This window comes from Melospiza georgiana, chromosome 1 (assembly GCF_028018845.1).
Source record: "Melospiza georgiana isolate bMelGeo1 chromosome 1, bMelGeo1.pri, whole genome shotgun sequence".
Classification (NCBI taxonomy): domain Eukaryota; kingdom Metazoa; phylum Chordata; class Aves; order Passeriformes; family Passerellidae; genus Melospiza; species Melospiza georgiana.
In genome coordinates this window covers 121515872-121535925 of record NC_080430.1, presented here as the reverse complement: position 1 = coordinate 121535925, position 20054 = coordinate 121515872, and the positions used below count along the sequence as shown (strand labels likewise).

Here is a 20054-nt window from a genome sequence, read left to right as displayed (position 1 = left end):
CAAAGGAGGCAAAAGGCGTGTTCCGCTGCCGGGGTAGGGATGTGTGGGCACCGCTGTGCACCCGGCGGTCCCGGGGGGCACCCGAGCGAGCTGGGGCGGCGAGGTCGCCCCCGGGTTGCCGGGTCCCGGGGTGCCCGCCGCCGCTGCCCGGCTCCTGCTTTGTTCCCCTTCCCTCCGCCTGCCGCCGCTCCCCGGGCTGCCGAGTTGTAGCGGAGTATTTATTTCAGCGCATTTATTTTTAGGCTAGAAAATAAAAGGCTTGGCACGGCGACCTTTGGCTGTCGCATCCGGCACCAAATAAAAGGGTCGCGCTCTGGCCGAGGCCTCCCCGGCTCTTATGTAAATCCATGTGCCGTCCCCAAGGACGCGCGGTCCCCGGGGCGCTGCCGTGATCCAGCCCCCGCGGGGACGGGGACGGAGGCGCTCCCCGGAGCTCAGCGCAGACCGCGGGGTCGGGCGGGCAGAGGCCGGGGCGCGGGGAGGGACGGGGCCGCTGTGGCCGGCGCCGCTGACCTCCCGTGCTTGCTCTCCGCCCCGCAGATCGGCAGCAACCCCCCGGAGCTCCGTCACCGGCGTCGGCGGCGAGGAGAGAGGAGGATGCGGGCGGCGGAGCGGGCGGCGCTGCCCCGCGGCGGGCAGGCTGTCCGCGGGGCCCCGGCCGGCGGCTGCTGAGCGCGGCGCCGCGGGCATGCGGCGACGGGGAGCGGGAGCCGCCGGTAGCGCGGGCGCCCCGGCGGGCGGGCGGCCCCTCGAGCGAGACTGAGGGCGGATGGAGCCACAAAGGAGTTTGGCTGACACGTGCGGCGGGGCGGCCGGCGGCCGCGGCTAGGGCCACCCCCCTCCCCTCCCTCCTCCCCTCCTCGCTATGCTGCGCTCTCGCCGGGCCCCTCAGCGGACTCGACGCACGGCAGCGATGGAGCCGGCCGGGCTCCTGTGAGGCCGCCGCCGGACCCAGCATGGCCTCGGCGGGGACCCCGGAGCAGCGGCTCCCCGGGGCGGAGCGGCCGGCGGCGGCGGCGGCGGGGGGCCGGGCGGAGGCGCCGCGGTGCCGCAGTCTGCCCGCGCTCGGCTCCCCCCTGGCGGCCGGGGGGGGCGGCGGCGACGGCCGGCCGAGCCCCGCCGCGGGACCCGCTCCCGAGGCCGAGCGGGGCCAGGGCGCCGCCGCCGTCGCCGAGGCCGGCGGGCTCCCCGCCGCCGCCAGCGGCAGCGAGAGCTTCCCCTGGAAGACGGAGGGCAGCCAGCCGGCGGCGCCCGGCCGAGGGGTATCCCTGGGCCCCCCGCTGCTGCTGCCGCCGCCGCCGCCGCCGGCGCTGCTGCTGGCGGGCCCCCCGGGCAGAGCGTGCCTGCGGGCAGTGCTGGCGGACTCGCGCTTCTTCCTGGTGTGCATGTGCTTCCTGACCTTCATCCAGTCCCTCATGGTCTCCGGCTACTTGAGCAGCGTCATCACCACCATCGAGCGGAGATACAGCCTCAAGAGCTCGGAGTCGGGGCTGCTGGTCAGCTGCTTCGACATCGGGAGCCTGGTGGTGGTGGTCTTCATCAGCTACTTCGGGGGTCGCGGGCGGAGGCCGCTCTGGCTGGCCGTAGGGGGGCTTTTCATCGCCCTGGGCGCTGCGCTCTTCTCCTTACCTCACTTCATCTCCCCGCCGTACCAGATCCAGGAGCTGAACTCCTCCGTCAGTAACGAGGGCTTGTGCGTGGCCGGCAATGGCACTGCCAAGGAGCAGTGGGACTCGTCGGCCTGCGTCAAGGACGCCGGTGGAAACGACCACTCTCTCTATGTAGCTTTATTCATTTGTGCCCAAATCCTCATTGGCATGGGCTCGACACCCATCTATACTTTGGGACCAACCTACTTAGATGACAATGTCAAGAAAGAAAACGCCTCGCTTTACCTAGGTAAGGCAACTTAAGTACCTGGGCACTTAGCTGAACCCCAGGTCTCTGAGGGGCCAGTTACAGGTACTTCTGCCTTGGTCCTGCTGAACAACATCTGTGCTAAGTTTTCCTTTTCACATGACCTTTTGAAGTAAAATTGCCGTGCTCTCCTGTTCTAAAATGTTTTGTGGCATGGTGGACAGCAGTAACGGGTGAAGCTAATGCAGTGTGCCTAAAAGCAGTTGTACTCACACCCTCCTGCAGTGCTGGGTAATAGAACAACAGAGAAAGTTGTCTTCTCTAATGCGTTTCAGCACTTGGCAGTAGCCGATGACTTTTTCAGAAAGCAGTGTTAAAATTTGCCCTGTCCCTTCAAGTTTCTTTTTGCTAACATAGAATCTTTGCATTTCTAAATTCTGGTTGCTGTACCTTTAGCCTAAAGTGTCTATAATGTTAATGCTCAATAAGCACTTTGAGAGAGTTTTGGCATGCTTTGTTTTACTTTTCCAGCATTCATTTGCCTGAACTAGCAATGAATTTTTACTGTCATTGGTACATCATCTGGCATCTCAGAGTTAGAAACTCACTGATAAACCAGCGTGTAAAACCTTCAGGTTTGAGTTTGGTTAGGGCAGCTCAAGGAGCCCCACGAAATGAGTTGTGTCCAGTCTGACATATGTTTTTAGCAGGTACAGGCAAGTCTTCTTGATAGTTGTGCCATGGTGGGAAGAAAGGGTATAAAGGGTATCTCAGATATATCAGGGTACTAAACTTTACTGGAGTTTGATCCTGATAGTTTGTGTAATGTGCAAGAAGATTAACTGCTTGCTGACTTTGCATTAGCCCCTTAGCTGCCTCTATAAGAAATGAACCTCATGTACCCTTCACATGCTTTTCAAATAAGGAGAGGCACTAAGAGGGCTGAGAGAGCTGTGAAGGGGTTTTGGATACTCAGCATTACCATTTGCTGTTCAGTTTTCTTTGGCTTTATGATAGCCATGGAGATACTAATTGCATGTAAAACACACATTTATGGAAGTTATACACTTGCAGAGTGTGTGTGTGTGTAACTTTTCTGAACAGAAGTAGTGATCTGGATCAGTGTTTTTATTCCTTTTGACCTGTTCTTTGGCAATTTGACTGTTCCCTGAACCGTTCTAAAGCCATGCACAGTCTGTGTGCAGTGTCTTGAAAAAGCCTGGGGCACTGCAGGTTTTTGGAAGGAGGGAGAGGTATTCACTGCATTGCTAATCTGCATGATGAAGTATTTGACAAAGTGTTTTTTCCCTCTCTTCTCCTGTCTGAGAAAGGTTAAGTGGTATGGAAATTAAGATTAACCTAGCATTGACTTTATTGGCAGCATGAAGAAACAAGGCATCTCGTTACTGAGGTTACTAAATTGTAGTTTGGAACTTTTGCAAGTAGGTGATCTCGCACAGTCCTCAAAAACGAAGAAAGAAAAGGAAATGCTGTAGGTGAGGAATGAAGGGTAAAAGAGGTGAACGGTGAGAGAGGCGGAAATCTTTCTTCAACAGAGGGGAAGGCAAGGTCAATGGGGGGAAATCCTCACTGTGCAGGAGAAATGATGCCTACCACTGATGCGCCTCTAGCACAGGAAATACTCATGAAATGACTCAGGTAACTTTAATTGCAGCGAAGTTAACAAAGGTAAAAGGCACCGGCAGCTGGGCAGACTCCATGTGACCCTGTGGCTGCCAGACGCTGAAGGCAGCTTTGATCTGTACTGGGAGGACCCTTGTAGAGTGAAAGTTCATTTTTAGTGATTCAGGAGAACAAAGATGAGTACACCCAGCTACAGTGTATGTGAAAAATTTATGCCTGTGATTTGATTGTGACCACAGGGAGAATTAAAATGAACACAAAATGTTCATTTAATAAAATGTACTATCACCTCCATTCAGTCTTTGAAGCCGCTCAGGGCTAGAAGCAATGTTGTCTGCTGTTGGAAGTCTTGGTATTATCTCTTTTAAATAGTGTGGAGTTCTGAGGAAACATTTAAGTTGTTAATGTTTAAGTATTTGCCTCACTTCAGATACAGGCCAGTGACTTTTTGAGGGGCAGGAGTAAAATCTGAGTTTTTGGGGGAGAAAGAAAAAGAACACTGTTTGGCACGTTGATATGAGCAAACATGTTTTTGTTGGATCTTCTCAATGGTTTGGAATGCTGAATGTCCTTGAGGAGAGGGATTTGTGGGCAGCAGACAGCTCAGCCAGGTGCAGGGCTGGGATAGAAGTGGCCTGGGCATGGCTCTGCAGGCTTGCCACCTCACGTCCTGTGTTATGCAATGCCTGCTTCTCCAGCTGGTGTGATTCTATTACTGGGGAAAACTATGCAAGTGATGGCCAAAATGTAAAATGTGTGTCTGTGTGGAGGCATGGCTAACAAAAAATCTTGGAGTAACTCACGGCAGTTGAGGTTTAAAAAGAGATGAAAGCCCAGGGAAACAGGTCCCAGTCACACAGATATGTGTTTGAGTGAGGACACCTAATTAATAAAAGAAGTATCCTCTAACATGAAATAGAAGGTCACTTACATGTTTGTTCATAATTGTGCTGGTATTGCATTCTATGTTTTTCTTCCAGGAAGATAAATACATATGTGTGCATCTGATAAAAGGTTCACTGAGCTTCAGAACTGATGAGCATTTTGACCCTGCAAGTGTGCCCACTAAGAGTAGGTCAGTAAAGCCCCCCTTGAGTATCACTAATCCTGATTCTGCAAAAACTCACCTTATGTGGCTGTGGAAGCTATCTTATTTATTTTCCAAGTTAATCCAGCTCAGGGCTCGAGTGGCAATAGCATATCCTCTTAAGTATAGGCATGCAAGCTCCATGTGGACAGCTGTTTTAACATTCCTGGCTGGAAGTCCTCCTCTCAAAAAACATATTTGATGCTTATACATAGTCTCTTGGCTGCCTACACTCGAGTCCATCTGTCAGAATGGCACAGTGCCAGTTGACAAGGTGCTATGTTGTTTTCAGTGGGACAAAGGTGCCAAGCAGGGATTGTATTTGGGCTGCCCGCACAGCAGCGTGTGAGCTCCTGTGTGGGATGTTTCTTCCTTGTGAAGCAGTGTCACCTCCGGGTTCTCCCACCCCTTGAACTTGACGATACTTTGATGCCCTGATGCTGACTTTGAGAAATGTGTGACATCAGGCTTGAAAACAAGTCATGATTGTAACAGGTGCCTAGGAAATGTAAGAACTGGTTCCCTTAATCACAGATAATCCAAAAGGGAAGTTGCACACTGTGTAAAAACTGGGCAGTACTAAGTGGTCTTTATCTTGTCCAAAGTCTCTCTCTCCCTTCTGTGCTCTGCTCTACTGTGATGTGTCTGTTGTCAGCTGCCTGATGTGTGCAGGTTCTTCTTCTAAGTATTTATCCAATTAAATTAATTGCAATTCAATTTGAAGTTGAATTGGACTTCCTGAGTCTTGTTTTGCACTCTTGATAGTGTTTCTGCTACTCGTCAAATTCTAGCACTTAAAACACTGTGATTTTTCTAAACATTATGGGGTTTTTTTGTAGGGATCCAACAGTTTGTCTTGAATCTGAGTTTACCTTGTATTATATCAGGATTTTAAAAAGCAGTTCTTTAAGTGTGGCACTTAGAAGTTTTAATAGTGGCTGAAAACTTTTAAATATTTTTCTTCTTTTGCAAGTGGATATTGTTATAAAAAATAATTTACCCTTAAAATTCACACATAGGGAGGCAGTATCAGGTTTTACAGAGATATTACATGAATGAAAATATTCTAGCATTTAGGAATGGCTTTTACCAGTACCCTCCCAAAATGACTAGTGAACAAATTAGTCATTTTGCTAAGGATGTTTTATTTCAGTTTCCAGAATACTGTAGGCTGGTTAGGATATGATATGAGAAAAGTGTCTCAGTTTAATTTCATGCAGACTGTCCCTAGGTTTTGGAACAAACTGTAATTACAAAATGCAAAGATAAAGGTTTTATGGGATAATGGCTGAAAAATTGGAAGAACCTGTGCAAATGGGCTTGGTACAGATAATGGCTGAAAGCCAGGGAAGTAAAGTCATTTCATAGCCTGGAAAAAAAACAAATATTTAGACAAATTTCAAAAATATTTTGCAATTCTGCTTTGTTTTCATGAGGATTGTTTGTGTGGGTTGCTGTTTCTAGCATTAGGTAAACCATTTCACAGTGACTGTATTTTGTCTGGAGAATACCTCCTTATCAGTGGTTTTTTTACAGGTAGCTGTTCTGTGTACTTACCCTTCATGTCTTTGTTCCAGGCTTCCCCTAAGTCTTTATATGTGGATGTATGATGATTGTATTTATTATACTTGTAGTTAAATCTACCTCTGTATCCACATCCCACTTGAAAGGAGAGGGCAGGAGGTGTAGCTTCCCATCAGAAACCCACCCCCCCTGCCTGCTGGGTCCCAGGGCATAGCCCAGCTGCCAGACAAGCTAGATCTCTGTAACGTGACAGTGCTTGGGTATTGCCACAGGAAGCATTGGGCTTTTGTGCCACTTTGATCCATTTTGGTCTGGCTGCTTCTGGGGTTATGGATGTCTCTGGGAGACAGGAACTGGAACCCACTGGAGCCATCAGATCCTTTATGTGGGTGCTACAAGGTCATTGAGGTTTTCTGAGACAGTATCAACTTTCTAGCTGAGCAAAAGGGACCATGTAGAAGTAGGGAAACAGCTGACCAGCATTTAATTTTATTCTCACCAGTCAGCTTATGACCACTTTTGATTTGCTTTTGGAATATGCTTCCTGCTTCCTGATGTCCAAAAAGGCTAGTTTCCTACAGGGTTTTCTCAGCATTGATCCCTATAGCTGGTAAACCCTACAGAAATAGTGTATTTCTTTTTACAGCATGCCTGTGAGAAGGAAGATTTTTTGAATCAAAAATTGAGGCAAAAGGGCATGTTCACCAGTGTTTTTTATTGCTTGCTCTATTTTCCTTGTAAAGAGGAAGTGTGCAGAGCTCATTTCTCAAATACATGATTTTACTTTATCTGAGAGAAGGCCACATCTTGTTTTATGCAGAGGCAAGCACTGAGACTCAGCAGTCTGTTTTTGTGCAAACCTGGCGTGCATCAGGCGAGGGAGGGGATTGTCCTGCTCTGCACTGGGGCAGCCTCACCTTGAACACTGTGTGCAGTGCTGGGTACCATGATACAAAAAAGACATTAAACCATTAGAGAGCGTCCAAAGGAGGGCAATGAAAATGGTGAAGGGCCTTAAGGGGAAGCTGTATGAGAAGTGGCTGAGGTCACTTGGTCTGTTAAGCCTGGAGAAGAGGAGGCTGAGGGGAGACATCGTTGCAGTCTACACTTCCTTGAGAGGGGAAGAGGAGGGGCAGGCGCTGACCTCTCCTCTGTGGTGACCAGTGACAGGACCCAAGGGAATGGCCCAATACTGTGTCAGGAGAGTTTAGGTTGGATATTAAAAAAAAGGTTCTTCCCCCAGAGGGTGTTTGAGCACTGGAACAGGCTCCCCAGGGAAGTGGTCACAGCCCCAGCCTGACAGAGTTCAAGAAGTGTTTGGACAGTGCTCTAGGGCACATGGTGTGACTCTTGGGGTTGGTTCTGTGCAGGACTATGAGTTGGACTTGATGACCCTTGTGGGTCCCTTCCAGCTCAGTGTATCCTGTGATTCCATGGGGTTGTATGTGAAACATTCACTTGTTTTGTTTGCACACTCAGCTGGGCAGCACTAGCAGAAGGCTGAGCTTGCTGTGCTCTTAGTTGGGGGTAGAGAGCATCTTGGGATGCAGGTGAAGTGACTGCAGCCCTTTGTGTGTATGGTTTACACTGCTTTCTCCCACAGGTGATTTTACACTCAGAGGGTGCAGTATTGTGCTTCTCTGGCACTCTAGCATCCCTTTTTTTGTTAAAATGCTGATCAGGCAGCTGGCACAGTTCCCAATAATTGCTTACAGTAGCACTGTGCAGTTTTATTGTCCTTTCCTTTAACTGAGGAAATAGAAAGATTTTACTTTTCTTCTTCACTTTAGTTTCCTATTCCATAGGTGGACTGATATCTCTTTTTCATATTGTAATCCTAGATACCATTTTCTTAAGCATTTAGTGAAACTGGTTTTTTTGTCATTTTAAGCAATGTGTACATAACAGTGAGTTCAGTAAAGAGTGGGGGCAGCTCTGAAGTTTTCTGCCTGCAGGATTTAATGTCGTGAGTGATACATCTTCACTTGCTCTGCCAGTGTCATGTCCCTTAGGGATGCTTTCTGCATCTCTCCAGTGGTGTCCTTGCCATGAGCTATGGCATTGTTCACAAGCAGCTGTATTGACAAAGCATCACATCCATCACTGGCAAAATGCACTTTGTCCTTCTTAGGAGCAAGAAGAGACTTAGGCACATGCTTCCCTGATTCTCTTTCTCTTTGTATTAAAGGACAAAAACTGGGTTGGATCCAGGGTTCTGAAACTCACTGAATTCCCAGGCCCAGTTGTTTCCCTTGCTTAGCATTTGTCAGAATGGTTAGCATTTTGTTTCTGAGGTTGACAGTGCCCTTTTCACCCTCTTGAGCTTGGGAGCAGTGTTTTCTTGGAGAGCAGCTCCCTTCTCTGTCAAGCTCTGCTGCAGGCTGGTTTGTGCAGACAAGTGTCTCCACCTGCCGTGGTCCCGGAGCAGCTGGGAAACCTAGACATGAAAGTGGCCTTTAAGTAACAGCTTGTTTGTGGCTTTTGCCAGGAACTGAAGGCTTGGGATCCAGTGTCTGATTACCTGGGGGCTGGAAACTCTAGCTGTCTGCTGGATACCCTGGCTGTTTTCTAAAAGGTCACTGTAACTACTCCTGTTGCAGGTGGATTAGAGATGCTTTGTGTTTCATCCATTTTCCCTGAACTCTCATTCAGTGGCTGCCTCACCTGGGAGGACTTAATTGCTGTGAAAGTGCTTATGCAGTCAAAAGAGAGGAGGCTGGATTTCTCTGTGCTGTCATTCAGAAACACATGGGTTTCTGTCTTGGTTGTGCAGGAAATACAGGCAATTTTATAAATGAGTCTCAGCTTCTGTTTCATCCTGAAGGCCAGCAGCTAAAAATTCAGGTTTTTAAAGTAGATTAATGGAATTTATCCATAGTTTTTAAAAGAACAGAAAACTAACTAAATCATATTAAACTTTCATACTCTTTTTTTTTAATCCTATGAAGTCTGTTTTACCCTGATAGCACTTTAAAAACCCTTGTTTCTTGTGAAGAATGAGCTCAGTTTTCCTTTTTTGTTGTTTTTACGTGCCTTTCCTATTTATTTTGAAAACAGTTGAGAAGCCACCATGCAAAAATGGCACATATTTCAGCTGGTTCCCTCTGGCAGCTTTTGCCACTCTTGACTGAAAGGTCAGAGTAAGCACTAGCTCTGACTTGGCTGCTGATGGATGGGGCAGTGCCACATGAACTCTGAGGGCAGGACAAGCTGGTCACCTGTCTTCCTGTGAATTGTCACCAGAGCTGTCAGAATTTCAGCTCCCAAGTCCAAGGGTGTCTCTGCAACCCCCTCAGCAGCTACAGGGATGCTGGGACTTACTAGGGCTGTAATGGGAAAGCTCTGAAATGGCACAGTTGGAAGAGGGAGCAGACTGTTGGCTTTCTGATTGCTGGTGTCCGTGCTTTTATTCAAGCACCGTGGTCCTTTCACCTCAGCTCAGTTGGACAATCTGGGCACATGGGCTGGAGCTAGCAAATTCGTGACAGAGACAGCTCTGCAGTGCACATGCAGGTTGATTTCACCTGAGTCAGCCAAATCTATACTCCAACTCTTTTCAAGTGCCTAGAAAAAAATAGGACGTTTCCTGTGATAGGAACAAATATATCCCTGCTCAGCAGTGTGGAGATGTATGGGCTCTGTCCTACTCTGCTGCTGAACAGTTTGGGCATCTGTTGTGCTGTCACAAGGCCAGAAATTTAGACACTGCCAGCATTAACAAGAGAGCTAAGGAACCTGGGGCTTTCACTGCTCTTCTTTGCCACAAGGAATTTGTTCTTACCTGAGAAATCTGGAAGTGCAGACACAGAAATTCGAGTGTTATTTTATGATGCCATTAGACCCGATAATCTAATCAGAAAATATTAACTCTCATGTAAGTAAACAGTTTACTTGGCAGCAAAGACAAATTTATACCAGTGAAAAACATCATGCTCTGGTATGAATTACATTTTGTGGTGAGTTTGAAGGAGATCCAGTCAGAAAAAAAAACCAGGTTTATTTTTCCTTGTAATTTGAACAAGCAGGTAGATGAATTGTGTCACATGAAGTGCTTGTAAAGCAGTACTGCATGTCCACTAATTGTATGCTCCTGTGCTGTTCATATTTGATTATTTTCTTAAGTTTTAGTACAAGTTTCTTTTTAGCAGCTTGCTTCCTTTTCATCAGCTTGCCAGGATATTTTTTTAGTGCTTCCACTTCTTTCCTTGCTTATATTGACATTAACACTTTGCTTACATTGCCCCATGCACAGTAGGACCTCAATCTGGTGGTTGCCCTCTGCACCTTTTATCTTTGATGTTTACTGGATTAGAATGAAATCCTCAAGAGTGTCTCAGCAGTGATTTTCTTAAAATCCAGCTGCTCTGAAATCAGCTACGAACTCTTCAGTTTTTTGAGTTTAGCAAGCTTTTCTAAATTAGTGGCGCCTTTCCATATTTACCTGTTTCAGTCGACTTCTTCGAAGTGACAAAAATTAAATCCTGGCAGGGTTCCCCTGTGATAATGCCATTTTCTTTCTGTATTAGACTATCCTCTAGAGTCAAAATATTTCAGCTAATGCACATATTAGCTGAGTATATCTTCTGCTACCTTGTGATTTACTCCACTGTTTGTCCTGGGTTTCTTCACAGCTGTTGACTTCAGGTGTTATGTAGGCACTGAAAGGTGCTGGTGTGCTTCTGAAGTGCTTTCAGTCACACCTTGGTTCCTTGTTCTCCTTTTTTCATTCTCTGATAAGATTAAAATCTGAATACCTGACCTCCCCAGAAGTAATTTCAAGTAATGCATTTTTGTAGATAATCCAAAGTAGACAGGGAAATAGCTGTGAGCTCTGCTGTGGTTGCTGCTAACCTGTGATGACTTAAACAGAATGTGTCAAGCAAGCCTCATGTGCATCTACAAATATCTAAAGGAAATATTCTGGAAGATGTTACCTGACATTGCTGTGTGTTAAGCTTTCCCTGTACTTGAAGAGAAATTACTGTATTCAGTTTAGCTGTGAACTCAGTAGATTTTGCTTTGTATAACAACTGAAAACACTACCTTTTCCATCAAAGGTTCCAAAGGAACCAGCTCATATGCTCAGAGGTTAAATCCATGTGAAATTCATAGCAGAATAACCTGTGTATGCTGGTTAGGTGGGAATTTGCAGCTGACAAAGCCCCAGGAAAAGTGAAGGAGAAGGGGAGGTTAAGTGTCAGCAGCATGGGGCGTCAGCGCCTCTCTCGTGTGTTGCAAGCCAGAATGGACTGGTCAGGAGGCACCTGCTAGGGACAGCAGCTGGAGCCCATAGGAAGGGCTGAGGATGCTGCTGTAAGTGTCTGTGGAGTACAGGAAAAGTCCCTAACAAGGCTGGGGAGTTTTGGCAATGCAGGGAAGCTTTGCTTCTGCCATGCTTTTCTTCCTCACAGAACAGCATTTTCCACTTCTGCCCAAAGTGCCTCTCCGTGCCATTCATTGGTACCTGCCATTTCAGTAGCTGGAGTTTAAAAAGTAGTAGCAAAATGCTCTTTCATTTTGTGAGTTTTTAATCTAAATTTATGTTTTCTGCCTGTTAATTCATCCCAGTGAGGGAAAAAGATTTAATGATGAGTGTAACCTTCTAGGATGCAAATAGCTTCAGTAATAATCCTCCTGTTTTAAAAAATGTAAAAAAAATGTTACATAATAATAGAGTCTGTAATTGTTGTAAATATGATGGGCAGTATATATCAACTTGATTTAATACAGCTGTCTAGTGACAGAAATAGTGAAGGTGTCCCTAGGGAATTTTTATAGTCGCAGGAGAAAATAGCACATGAGCTTTTTGAGTCTGCAGTATAGTAGTGCTGATGCACATCAATGTAGGCATTTATCTGGTAAGTTATATAATTGGCCTAAAATAAGAATTCTAAAAAACTGTTTCTTCTGCTAATAGCATGACCTAGGGAAAGAAGTGGGATTTTGGGGTTATCTGAAACAGGTAACTTAGTTTGTTGCCACACCTGCGTTGTGTTACTGGAGGAATATTGGTCCTGTTACACAATGAGAGTAAAAAGACTGAACTCAGCACTATATTGTCATAATAAAATGCCATACTGTAAATAATTTTTCAAAAGCATAGCTGAGGACTGAGTTGATGCTTGAATGAAGAGCTGCATTCTAAATTATAGTTCCTAAGTAGCTGTTGCACTATTTTGATACACAGAAGTTATGTACAGTCATTGACCTCAGTGACTGAACGGTTTAATGATATTGTGATTATGATGGTGAGATAGAGCTGGCTGGTGTGAATTTCTTTGCTTGCAGAAGCAAAGTAGGCAAAAGTATCCATGTGTTTACTCCTATCCATGGCTTCCCCAGAACCTCTGAGAGGAGGAAGATGAGCACTACTCAGAGTGTCCTCTGCATTTAGGAGTTCCTCTGTGACTCAGCCTGTGGAGAAGTTTTCCTCATAAGCTTTTGCTTCTTGTCTTGGTGTTTGTTAGCAATTGATTTTTGCTTAGATGGGGTCATTTATTGTTCTTACTGAGTTTGTGGTTAATTGCACTAGCTTTGGACACTCAGAAGCAAGGACACAGACAACAATAGGGATGCATGTGGCCTTGGAAAGCAAAATAAAAAGAGTGGTTAAGACTACTGCCCCCATACATTTGTGATAATTAAAAGAAGATCAGCCTTCTATGAGAAATGAGGTAAAACTGATGGACTAATATTGGCCAGGCCAGCTAATGGGAAAGAACTTGAAAAGAGCTTTTAAGCCTGGTGAGTCAGAAGCCTTGGGTATATATATATGCCTTCTCATCTTCTATGAGTATAAGAGATTCAATTAACCCTAGAAAAATGGAGCAATATATGAACTAACATAATTTTAAGAGTTCCTACACTGTCATTAGAGCAGCTATTACTCCTTTCTATAGCTAATAATAAATTTTAAGTATTTGGCTAAGGTGAGAGAGTGTCTGTATCATCAGATAGATCTATAATTAACTTCCTTTCATGCTTATTCCCCTCTTCATCATCCCCTGCATCCCCACATTCCAAATTTAAATCCTACTGAAAGAAGAGCTTACCATGTGTCTGTGCGGTGTCACGCTTTCAAGAAAACTGTTTTTATTCTCAGATTTATATTGTGTGTTTATAAATACCTTGAGTATTACAGAGACTGAGGAGGGGATCTATCATGTGTTGCAGTTTCAGGATATGTGAGAAATAACTTCTCTATGCCTAAGTTGGCATACTGAAATCTTTACTAACTGCTGGCCAAAGTTGACCATGTTCCTCTAGGAGGAGTAGATGTAACTGGTAGAGACAGTGAGAGGACTGATGAATGCTTGTGGTAGAGGAGTTTGATAGCCATAAGGTTTATATTAGCAGGTGGGCATCCTACACTGTGAGCCAGCTGCTTTTGGTTTGGATTGTGCCTGACAGGAAAAAATGGTGCAGTATATCAGGAATGTAGTACATTTCCCTTTTCTAGCTTAAAAGGATGCTCAGATTAATTATTTTGTGGTCTGAGCATTAGGATCTCTCCACAGTACAACTGCAGGGCTAAGCAACTCTTCTAGTGCTGGATTTCACACAGTTTTCATGGTGTTTTTGAAGATATTGAGAGAATTAGTAGCATAGCATTAGAAAAGAAGGGTTGATGTAACCCTTGTGATTGTGTCAGAGAGCTACTGGGTGCTCTTAGGACTGCTGCCTGCTGCTTTTCTTTTGAATCAGGATAGAGAGTGTGAGGAGCAGCATGGTTATTTTTATATGCAGAGGGCCAAAGAACTATACAAGAATTCTGCTCTTAATTTAGTCTGTGTTGCACTCCTGTTAAAAAGACTTCTTTTTTTCCCCTAATTTTCTTGAGTAACAAAATGGTGTGGAGCTCAGGGAACTGACAGCTGGTGACTTTCTGATGTAGGAGAATTGACATGAAGAATATGTGTGGGTGTGATATAACCCCTTGGTGATGTGCTGTGTACTCTTGTTATACATTGTGCCAAAATAGACAGTAATCCTCTTATGTAGGATTGTCAAGTAAGTAATAATAGAGCACAAGTCAGTACCATCAGTTCCGAGATTTTTTTTATGAACATAATTGTTATTCATATCTCCTAGATTCTTTAGTACTTCTCTAAGTTCTTCTTCTAAGTCCTGCAAATGTTATGTTTTACAATAGTGATGTCAGCTGCTATCAAGACTTTCCTATTCATCTAATTGATGCTCTTGCTTTAAAAAGGCCACAGAGATTTTGAGTTTTATAATTCAACTCATTTCCTAATGTGAAAACTTCAGATGAAGAAAAATTTGAAGATCGTTTTGTCTGCATAAAGCATTTCCCTTGTCTTACAAGGAGCCCTGAAAAGATCTGAAGCCATCAGAGTTACTGTCTGCAGGCTGTTCATCCCATTTAGAAGACATGAAGTTGGCTGCTCTGCAGCAGGGCAGACACCATAAGTTGTGCTGGAGGAGAGGAGCAATTAGCTCGACAGCAAGCACAGTCAGAGCAGGCAGGGAGGTCTGGAGGCGTTTAATTAATACTAATGCCTTTGTGCTTACAAGGACCAGCAGCTTACTGCTGCCTTGCTCTTGTGCTTCTCAAACCTGCTGTCTAATGAACATTAGATTTAGTAAAGCTTTCCAGAAAAGTTAATAAATCATGACTAACTGTGACACATTCCCCCTGAAGGTAATGAGGTACACCTGATACTGAGTGTGGGAGCAGGGTCTGATCTGTAAAGCCTTTTCATTTTTAAACAGATAACAAGGCCTTTTGGGATTTTTGTTCTACATTTGTTTTAAGTAATCTGAAATAATTGGAAAGACATGTCATCTATTAAACAGTTTTCAAGTCACCAAACCAATTAGGGAGAAATAAACCTTTTTTTTTTTTTTTCCATTGTGAAAACAGTTTTGGGCAGGTATCATTTTTATTAATCTGAGTTTCATGGCAAAACTACTTCTGATGGAAAAGTGTTTAGTCACCAGTGTATACTTATTTGCATAGCTTTTCATTTTGAGATGCAATTTGCTATTTAATTCTCAATTTTTATTCATTTTAACTTCCATTCAATCATAGGTGGAAAATACAAGTAAAATCCCATTTGGTTGAAGGTCACTCTCTGTGTAACTCTTGCTTCTGTTTTATTCTAGTACCTCATTCAAGACATGCCTAGACTCCAGTATGCTGGAGAGGATTGCTTTTTCCATTTGCTCCTCATGAGAATACCGGCTCTGTGGCTTCAGGCTTACGTGTTTTTTATATTTATAAATGTTTCCCTAATGAGTTTCAGCAGTGTATGTTAATAAAAGGATGATCTCTATGATGATTTATTCTTTGTGCAGGAGCACCAACATAATCCAGTTTGAGTTGTAATCTACAAACTTTAGTTTTTGTTAGATGTTGCCTGTGTTTAAATATCCCTGTGTCACCCTTCTGTTAACGGTTATGTGTAGAAACAGCTTTATTATTCCATTTTGGGAGCAAACTTCCATATAACATTGCAGTTAATACAGTGTTTTATCACACTAATTGCCTGTTAGTGCAGTTTTTGTGCAATTAAAGTGTTCTTATTGCACATTATCGTATCACCCCAGACTTGCATAACAAGGTAATTAATCTATGCTATCTCCAAGGAATAAATGAAAAGTACTGGATGAGGGTCACAGCCTTTGATAATTATTTATGTTACAAGAAGAAAACTGAACAGAAATGCTTGGATTTTCCTATTTTGATGGATTTTTTTAAGTGCATAGCTTTTGTCTCCTTCTGGGGCTCTCCAGCTGAACATTGTTACTGCTGAGGTAATAGCTTACATGGTACATAGAATCACGGAATCATCTCGATTGGAAAAGAAAGACCTTTAAGATCATTGAGTCCAGGCTTAGCTGAGCATTGCAGTGCTAGTTTAGCGTTAACTTGAATTGGATCTGGATGCTGTTTTCCCTGAGGGCTGTCCCTTAGCTTTCATCAGCAGCAGATGTGTTTTGGTGTGATGTGCTGCCTGGAGGGGGTCTCTGACCGCACTGCTCCACTCCCTGTGCTGTGGGTGCCTGCTGCTGCCCTTCCCTGGTGCTGGCTTTGAGGATTTTGTGAGTGGCACCGAGCACACCTCCAGCTGCTGTGGCACGGCTGCCAGGCAGGTTCGTGCCCGGTCTGCAGCTCGTCTGTGTGCGCGGCTGTCCTGGGAAGGAGCGGGGCAGTCACGGCAGCCGGGGAGCTGGTGGCTCTCAGAACCACCCGAGGCAGCACACACGGGGGTGAAATCCCACCCAGCATCTGAGCCACAGAAAGGCAGCTGCCACAAACACCTGCGTTTTTAACAGCTGCCTGAAACTTTCATTCCTTTAGTCAGACACTTTCTTGAAAGGTGTCACAGAGGTGTTTAGCTGAATAGCTCATGTATTTTTAGTATTTTGGAAGAGAGGCTTTTTCTTCAATGTCATATTTGGAACGATGACTTCCTCATTGCACATTTTTCAGTGGAATATTTTCTTCAGAGGTTTTTTCCTCTCTATTATTGCGACTGTTTGAAACTCCCACACTGTAGCTAACAGTTACGTTATGCATTGATAAGCTTCTTACACACTTGTAAATACAAATTTTCAGGGTTTTGTTGTAATGAATTGTAATACATTATTCATAAACATGGTGCTTGTGTAGAATAGAAGCCAAATATAAAAGCCATTTGGTCTTACACAGTGTAAAAAATGAATGATAAAGTGATAAATGAAGAAAATATAATAGGGATTGGTCTCCCCTGATAATAGGCATGCTGCCTTTCTTTCCTTTGCAGTAGGAGTTTCTCTCCCTGCATTTTGAACAGACAAGCAGACATCTCCCCAGGATGCTGCCAAATGTACCTTGTTCTCCCTTGCCTCAAACATTTCATTTTCTTTTCCTAAAACCAGGAGAATTTATATCCATGCTAAAGTGTTTGTAATCTGTTTTTGGATGATGAATCTGATCTAAAAAAAAAATAGCGTAGAATAACCTTTGAGATTAAGTACTCTTCTTTCACTGAGTAGCACATAGGGAGATGGATGTTACAATCCAATAAGGTATTTATTCTGATTCCAAATACAATATTCTTACAATGAAGGGTCAAAGAATTTTCATTTAGAGATGGATAGAATAGGAAGACAGAGTAATGCATTCTATTTTTTAGAAATAGAATGAAGGTGATCCTGCAGAAATGTTAGCTGAAGAAGCTCTGTGAAGCCACAAGGCAGGATACCACCACATATCAGTGCTAAGGGAAACCAGTGTTGAGCCCCACCAGTGGGGAAGGGCTTGTTTTCAAGCCTGGCTTTTCCTTCCCCTCAGAAATAAAGCTGATGAGTCTCTGCAAAGATCAGTATCTCCACTGTCACAGGGCTGCCTGTGTGCGTGCTTTTAGCTTGGTTTTATTTTATTTATTATAAATGCAGGAGGGAGAGTAGCTCCAGTCTTTTAAGATTAAGACTTGATTGTTTGGCCTTCCTTTATCTCCTCCCTGGCCACAGATACCTGAAGTTGTATTATTTGAGTGATGAAGTCCTTGACCTGAGGACCTCTGGGAAGCTGTGTGGTGGTGCCATGCCAGTGGAGGACTTTGGAAAGGAAATTAGACAAACCAGTCAATAGTAACAGCTAAAATAATTTAGAATCGTTGCAATTTTTTTTTTTTTTTCTAGAAGATCTCTACAGAAGTGAAAGCTGCTTATTTTTTCTTTTCTTTTGAGTGGAATAAAGTGGTAGCTGTAAACGTAGCACATAAAATGTATGACTCAGGTGAGCTTACTGAAAAGCTAAGTGCTAAATAGCTAATTACTATTCCACTAATCAGTGCTCCTATTTTCCATGTGAGAGTCTTCAGGATATTTCTGAAACTGGGCAATAAGGAGGAGAAGGCTGTTTTCTAATTTTGTTTCTTCCTGTGGCAATCTAAAGACATTTCATTGCTTTCTGTGGGGTTTTTTCCCCTGTGTCAAGTCAAGGAGAACATGGTGTGATCTAAGCTTTTTACTTTTCTTTTAAAACTATGCCAGGTTTTTTTTAGTACATCTTTTAAGTCAGTTCTATAATTGAAACATTACATATTTTCTGTGATTTTATGGAAACAAACAAAACTATTGTGTCAAAATATTTTCTCTATGGACATTTGTAAAGGTACAACAGAAATAAATGGATGTATTCACAAAAAATGGCTAGGAAAGGCAGTGTCCATCAGCTATGTGCTAAATATCCTGAAGGGAAAACCCTGGGGTAGTACCTCTGGGTTGTTCCTCCACTGGACAAGGAGATGCTTGCTGTTAGAGTTACCTACACAGTTTCACAGGTATGAAAGTGAGAAGTAACATTTTAGTTTGGCTGTTCAGCTGTGTTCACTAGGAACAAGTGTCTGATTCTGCTGCTGCATCTCTGCTGCTGTTGTCACTGCACTGTTTGGATCTTTCAGTTGCTGATCTTTTCCCAACAGTTTTAGTGTTTGAAAAGCATAATGCTGTGTTACTATCATTTGTGTGTTCTGAAAGAAACATTTGGCTGAGTGGTTTATTTTATGATTACCAGATGGTGATTTAAATGCGCTTGAACCAGCAAGAGCCTTGGTTCTGTAAGCATGTCTCTGGCTCAGAAAATCTCCACAAAGCACTTACAAAGTGATGGGCAAAGTAGCTATGGTGTTTGGGAGCACAAAAGGAGCAGCCATGATGTGTTTGAGAAGGGTTTACACAGTTTGGGGGTTAGAATTGGCCTCTAGGCAAGGACATGTTACTCTGGTGTGACATGTGGTGACCTTGGGCATGCAGCAGGTGAGCTGCTTGGTGGAAAAAGAAATTACCATGAGAGATCTCAAAGCTGAATTTACTGTGCCCTGCTTTCAGTGTTTTGAGTCCTGTGTTCTGTGTATGAGCTGTGTACCATGATACACTTCATAAAAACAGCTGAAGAACTTCACCTGTTTAAGAGGTTACAGGAGGTGAAGGTTTGTGTTTCTCAAAAGTTCTGCAAAGACCTTTTTAAACTTGTTTTGTTTTGTCTGAGCCATTGTGGTCTGAATATAGTGACAACATGAATGGCAGAAGTAGACTTGGGATGTTTTTAAAAATTTATTAGAGACTTGCAATGTGGATTAGGGATAGGCATGTGTCAGATACAATTATCTGCGTATGGATATGGATCATATGGATCCAAGTATGTTCTGTTAGCATATATAAATAATTTATACAACAGTTTTAGTTCAAGGCAATATGATAGAGAAATGTTTGTTCTTGAGGCAATTTTTCTATTGTGGATTGTGTTTTTATTTGCAGTTTGTTAGAAGCAAGTATGATTTAAACTGATTGAAAATTTGAAAGCCTTCTTGCTAGTGTTGTATTTGATTCTTTTAACTTTCACATTATGTGCCTCCTGTACAATGACAGTCAGTCATTGTACAAGAGACAAATGAAGGCTTGCACTGCACCTTCAGATGAATGTGTTTAATAAAAGTTTGCAAGTGCTCTGTTGAAACTCTGTCTGCACTGTCATAAATTAATCTCATGACAGTATAGTTTCTTAAAATGATCACTACATTGGATAACAATTGCAGTCAGGTATAGCATGCAGTATAAAAATGTAGTACATGCTTTATATATGCTCTTTGGTGGAGTACTAGGTGTTTCAGTTTTTAGTGATGGACATTTTTATTTTTTGTTTATGAGCTGTAGGTTTCCACTTATGTTATGCTGGCAAATTCGTCAGTATGAATCTGAACATGTAGTTAAGGATCCAACAGTGTGTGAAGACATGTCTCTTCTGTCACATGTTGTAGAAAACTCCCAGAGAGTGGGAAGATGCCAGATCAATTTTCATTAGACTTGGAAAAGCTCTGACAGCAGCAGAGACCACTGGTAACACTTGCAATCATGGTTATTCCAAGCAACTCCAGTATTGTTCCTTGAGGACCTCCCTGTCAATCTCTCTCTCTCTCTGTCAGAATAATTT

At 43.8% G+C, this 20054-nt stretch overlaps 1 protein-coding gene across 1 annotated transcript in view; it reads left to right on the top strand.

The window, feature by feature from the left end:
• Positions 1-956: 956 nt before the first annotated feature.
• Positions 957-20054, top strand: part of SLCO5A1 (solute carrier organic anion transporter family member 5A1) — a 67317-nt gene continuing 48219 nt past the window's right edge. The window contains exon 1 of the mRNA XM_058029435.1: positions 957-1899. Coding sequence (XP_057885418.1) covers positions 957-1899 — 943 coding nt within the window. The remainder of the gene's footprint in view (positions 1900-20054) is intronic.